The 6,605-nt window shown below is 31.4% G+C and overlaps 1 protein-coding gene across 1 annotated transcript in view; it reads right to left on the reverse strand.

Annotated features, from left to right (window-relative positions):
* Positions 1-6,605, reverse strand: part of LOC106476276 (nephrin-like) — a 141,594-nt gene that overhangs the window by 50,090 nt on the left and 84,899 nt on the right. The window contains exons 3-5 of the mRNA XM_022381220.1: positions 3,014-3,135; positions 1,957-2,014; positions 468-617 (exon numbers count right to left, since the gene is read on the reverse strand). Coding sequence (XP_022236928.1) covers positions 468-617; positions 1,957-2,014; positions 3,014-3,135 — 330 coding nt within the window. The remainder of the gene's footprint in view (positions 1-467; positions 618-1,956; positions 2,015-3,013; positions 3,136-6,605) is intronic.

Below are 6,605 nucleotides of genomic sequence, written 5' to 3' on the forward strand. Positions count from 1 at the left end.
ACGGGGATTCGAACCCTCAGATTGCGAGTCGAGCGCCCTAACTACCTGGCTATGCCGGGCCACTCTTGTTATAAAAGCAGCATACCTGAAAAAAATAACTTCACAAACTTGCGAGATGGATCGTTTATTCAATTAAATAACCCACACCAAGTCTGTAATTTGCTTCTTTGTTCGAGTAGTTCTATAAAGTATGTTATAATTCTATATATGAAGATTTAAATCATTAGATCAAATTCAGCAAACTTAAAAATGGGGTTACTCAGGCTTAGTTATGCACTCGAAAATAATATGGACCAAATTTTTTCAGCGTTAAACCGCCAGGTATGACATACGGAAACACATAATCATACAAGGTAGACCTTATAAGTGCATTACGTTAATTAACTCAAACATTAATGAGACAGGTAAAACAGCAGTTAATTACGTGTCATGATATCACATCCAATACATCATGAGCTACGTCTTACCTTTCAACTCTACGCGGTTACGATACCATTTTAGCTGAGAGTGCGGCTTACTTTGATGAGCATAGCATGTCAGAGAAATCCGTTCGGCCTCTCGTACCTCTAGCACACTGCCATTCGAGCGATGACGGATTTCAACTCTCCGTGGCGGAACTATTGAAATTAATGATATAACATTGGATTACACAGACGTGCATTATAATGATTAAAATTTTTTTAAGCTCTCTAGATAAGCTAATAAACGTTGCCCTGATAGTAAAAAGCTAACAAAGGAGATTTGTTTTAAAGGCGATAATTTCTAGTAATAATTATGTAATGGTATATAGCATAGAAGTAAGACTTAAACTGGTGGTTTTCAATCAGAAAATGTAAATAAATGAATAACAATAACTTATGAAGAGAAAGTTATTAATAATTACATCATATATTTATTAGTGCAAAAAACATCAATATTAAAAACCTTCATCAAGGAACATGTGGTTTATTCATAATACATAAGTTTCAGTGAATACTTTTAAAAATTGTCAAGCATGATCTTGATGTTTGTAACACTTTTACATTTTTACATATTCTGAATTCGATATTTGAGTGCTTACGAATTCTTTAGATAAAGAATTACTTCAATAATGTAATTCGATATAAAGAAGCACACTTTACCACAGAGACATTGTTCAACAATACGCTAAACTTCTATTTGAGTGCATACGAATTCTTTAGATAAAGAATTACTTCAACAATTTAATTTGATATAAAAAAGCACACTTTACCACAGAGACATTGTTCAACAATACGCTAAACTTCTATTTGAGTGCATACCAATTCTTTAGATAAAGAATTACTTCAACAATTTAAATTGATATAAAAAAAACACACTTAACCACAGAGACATTGTTCAACAATACGCAATAGCATATTAACCTATATTTAATTTATTTTTTGTCAACATAATTAAACGTTATCATTCCAAGGCCAACAGGTCAGTCAAACTGTAAATTTAGTAAAAATCTTAAACGCGTTCCTAATAATGAGACGGAGAATGAAAAGTAAGGGTAAATATGTAATATCATAATACGTTTTTTACAGGCTGAGAAATTATGTTTCTAGCTTCGCTAAAACTCAGAATAGTAACCTAACTATGACAAAAGTGAAGGAACTGTTTAGCCTTAAGAATACGTATAAGTTTGACTTTAATATCCGTATCTCTCTCTCTATATATATATATATATTTATATGACATGTATATACATAGATTACTATGAAGCTCTTAGCATGTAGAATTAAAAACATTATTTATATTATTAATAACAAAACAAAATTATTTGTTTTCTCTCGACATATTCTCAACTTTATATCTCTATGTTATAAATCTACAGAGTTGCCTTCTTGATATGTTACAAAATTAATGTTACAAGGTTGTAAATATAAGGAGTTAGCTTTCTGGTATATTAATAAACCATCCTAACTATGTAGTAAATACGTGTAAATAACTTACCCAAAACTGTTAAATTCGCTTGACTTCTGATTGGACTATTCCCTGGTGCTGGGCCAACCTGGCAACATTAATAGCAACATTATGACGCACAAAAACATAGTATGTATATAAAGATAATTATATTTTTCTAGAATAAAAATACTAAAATTTAAATCAAATTAAAAAAAAAGAAACGTGCATAAGAGTTGAATCTTTAATTTAATTATGAAAAAATGTAAAAATCATTAACTACCAATTCATTGTTTTTTACTGTGGCAGCCTTAAAGCTTTTGAGTGACCTTTTGTATGATGTAGCCTATGAAGGAAGTACTTAAATATTTGATCAACATTCGGGTCAAGAGATTTATATGTGAGCCAGTTTTGATGTGAATATTTTAGGAAGGCTTCCTTACAATACGGTCGACCACCAACGCAAAATGACTATTGTTGTTAAGAGTTGTTGATGTTAATTCAGGAACTGGTAAAGTTTTTTATGTTAATTCAGAAACTGGTAGTTTTTGATGTTAATTCAGTAAGTAGTAAAGTTTTTGATGTTAATTCAGGAACTGGTAAAGTTTTTGATGTTAATTCAGGAACTGGTAAAGTTTTTGGTGTTAATTCAGGAACTGGTAAAGTTGTTGATGTTAATTCAGGAACTGGTAAAGCTTTTTTATGTTAATTCAGAAACTGGTAGTTTTTTGATGTTAATTCAGTAAGTAGTAATAGTTTTTTATATTAGTTCAGGAACTGGTAAAGTTTTTGATGTTAATTCAGGAACCGGTAAAGTTTCTGATGTTAATTTAGGAACTGGTAAAGTTTTTGATGTTAATTCAGGAACTGGTAAAATTTTTTATGTTAATTCAGAAACTGGTAGTTTTTGATGTTAATTCAGTAAATAGTAATGTTTTTTGATGTTAATTCAAGAACTGGTAAAGTTTTTGATGTTAATTCAAAAAGTGGTAAAGTTTGATGTTAATTCAGTATGTGGTAAAACAATAATTTCAAATACTATTTTTCAGAAGATACGTTTCGTTTTCCAACGCTTGGTCCGTTTGTTATTATAAGAACTTCATCTAACCTGACACTGATATTCCCCTTCATCTCTGAGTTGAGCATCTGAAACTCTCAAGTTGTAGATCCCATTCTTTGAATCAATAACCATAACGTAACGTGGGTAGCCAGGAATGTCGGGATCGTAGCCTAACGAAAAAACACAAAGATGAAGAAGCGCGTCACATGATCATTTTCAGCATTATTTTGTAGAGCTCTATGCTTACTCCAATTTGTGAACATCAACAAATCTATAAAGGTAAATAAAAACGGAAACAAGTATATTGCCATAAGAGCAGTCTTATGTCATTTTCCTCTTCAAGCACATATACAAAATATACAAATAAAACCAGAAAACATTCTATAAGTGTATGGTATTTTTCGCTACATATTTCCTATATATATCCTATTCCCTAATTTCAAATGTGTTTTTGTATTCTATATATTACTTACCCCCGCTGTGTCTAATAGTGTAGCAGTAAGACAAAGAGCTTATACCCTTACAAGTTGGGGATCGATCCCTTTGGCGGACGTAGCGCAGATGGCACAATGCAAAACGTTGCAATAAAAAAAACAATATTTTTATTATGGGTTCATTAATCTACGTAATAAAAAATAAACATACGTTAATAAAGGTAAAAGAAAGTGGGCTAAAATTAAATAAATTAAAACGTCTCTTATATTCCACTTCTCTGTATGTTACTGAGTAAGAAACAAACAAATGGAACAGAAAGCACCAAACATTGAGACGTTGTGGGCACTGTTAGTCTGGGCTCACTTTCTTATGGAGATCAATATAGTAGTTGTTTGTGTGGGGTACTTTATACAAACCTAATACGGCACATCGTTTCGTTGCTGAGTTTCATACACTTGTGTTAAATACCTGCGTGTTATATCTCAATTGTTTAATTTAAAATAAACCTATTATCTGATTAATTTGCTACTGAAGAAAAACCTAAACCTATCATATAAATAAACACTAATAGTGTAGATCCGTATATTTTTAACACTTTACAATATATACGCATTGAACTGCTTCCCTCATTCCGTCCTAGCGATATAATCAAAGTTTTGGTTACCCAAGTAGGAAGAGTATGAGTTTACGTTGTTTAGGTTCTTATCTTTTATTCGACTTGTTACCACAAAATATTACTGTTCTTGTTTTAGGAATATCACACTACTGTTAGAAAATGTATTATAAAAGAACGAAAAAGTAAGCATAAAAAATAAGTTGTATCGCTAAGGTGCAACATATACAAAACAATATTCTATAAACAGAAATTGACTATTATGATTTCCAAAAAAGAAAACGAGTGAAGAGTTAAATTTGAGAGGGTTAAACCACATTTGTTCCAAAATACTTTTCAATCCCGTTTAAAGATATTAATATGTTTACACATAATTTAGCAGTAAAATAAAGGGTGCAAGCTGCTGCCAACCTAAGTGTCTATTAGTGACAACGGAAGCTCACGAGTGTAAAGCAAAACACTCAACTAGGCTTAGATCTCCCTCCCGAAAAAAAGATGATATCCCTTCTTCTCTTGAAATTATACATTCCAAACTGAAAGTTGACCTTAAACAGTAAACATCGTTTGAACTGCATATTAATCACACCACTGTATTCACTACAATGTTGAGAGTTCGATGTACTAATTAGTATCACAACCTCTATGTGTCAACCTGTTATATGCTTTATTTATTTCTGATCAATGAAATATATTACAATCATAATCACATACGTTAAATTTCATATTAGGGATTTTAGTTACTGAGGACATACACAGATATTTTCGACAGTTAAACAATAAGGTAAAAGAACAGAGATAACAATGCTCTTTTTTATAGTATTTTATCTAAGTAAATATATAAACAATATGGATTGAACTAATGAATTTTAATAAATTCAGTTGTAACTGTTAGCTCAAACTTTGATAGATACATTCAGTTTACTTGGATGGTGTGAAGTCGCTGAAAACAAAACTACTAGAGTGAAGTAATTTTGAATAGGATTATAAGTTTCAAAAATGTTTAGGAATATTAATGTGTAATACTGTAATATATCTAATATTTTGTAGACTAGCTAAACAAGGAAATACAATCATCAATAAATATAATCATATTGTAGGTAATGACATCCAGAATTGTTTTATGTTTTTAAAATATCTTCAACTTCAGTCGTATTTAATGATATCTCCACAGTTTAGCAGCGAGCGTTTTGTATAACTGTAAAAAACAACAGCTAAATACAGCAAATGTTTCATTTAAAATACTCGGAATAATGAGACACTTATTCACGCTTAAAAGATAAACAATCCGTTTTGAAAATTGAAAAGTAACTTAAAATAGTTTTTTTTTATTATTCTATATAGCAAAAATAAACAGGACTAATTACTGGCAACACGAAACAGTTTTGCGTTTTATTTTATATTTGCCTGTAGAACGGTCCGTGTGGCTTAATGACATCTTTAAAACGCACATAAGATACTACTATATATATATAAAAAAAAACACCAAGTTCGAGTTCAGTGATCTTGCGTTTCCATTCTGTATGGTCCATAAACGATCGCTTTTAGTTGATAATGTAGCGTATGCTTATGTTCTCGAGAACAAACAAACAAACAAAAGAAATAATATGCTCGTGTTATTCGAAGACCACCATCTGAAATCCTAGTGAGCTGATTTTCAACTGCTAATATCTTAATTGTTTTTGATTCATTCTACGACAAAGGACCTACTATATTTAATAAAAGGGCCTAACTCAAAATGCTTAAACTTTAAGTAGATAACTGATAAGAAAATATCCAGCAAAGCGTATTCTACAAGATGATTTTATATTTTACTGAAAGGTAGAGAGATTTACTGAAGAAGAAAATATATTTCGCTGTATGGAGATAGATGACAGCAGGGTTGTGACAGTGGATCCTCAAATAGTGTACTGAATGTATTTTCCTTAGCGGTGGATACCTTACTGCTGATGTCAACCAATGAAACTCATGACATATTTTTTACACAAGTGAGTTGCACACAAGCAAGTATTACCATATTCAACAGAAATCCCCCAAAAGCTACAAATAACGAAATTACATTTTACCATAACCATATACTTATGCGTAATTTATCTCGCTAACTCTAGATTCGCGATTTTCATAAGTTCTGCCTTTGAAAATGAGTGTTTCACTTTTTTTTATTCAATTTGTCTTTTACATACACACACACACAGATATATATGTATGTGCAGATATTTATATAGGTATGTAAGTGCATACACACACACACATATACATATATACGTATGTATAAATATGTGTATTTGTATGTACATATATATATATATGTCTTTACTTTAACATTATATTCATAGCATACGTGAAACCTCTAGATCAGTGTTTCTCAAACGGACGGTCGCGACCCCCTTGTTTCCAGGGTGGTCACGAGCTGTCTGTGCTGAGTCAAACATTTTTTTTAAAAGTCTTCCAGGTGTTTGAGAGGTGCACATAACATCTTTCTTATGAACTATGGCGAACTGTGCCAAGAAACATCAATAATTTGTTATCCTTGTAGAGATAAAGGGGTCGCGACCCCTTGTTTCCAGGGGGGTCACGAGCTGTCTGTGCTGAGTC

Source organism: Limulus polyphemus, unplaced genomic scaffold (genome assembly GCF_000517525.1).
Source record: "Limulus polyphemus unplaced genomic scaffold, Limulus_polyphemus-2.1.2 Scaffold154, whole genome shotgun sequence".
NCBI classification, from domain to species: Eukaryota; Metazoa; Arthropoda; class Merostomata; order Xiphosura; family Limulidae; genus Limulus; species Limulus polyphemus.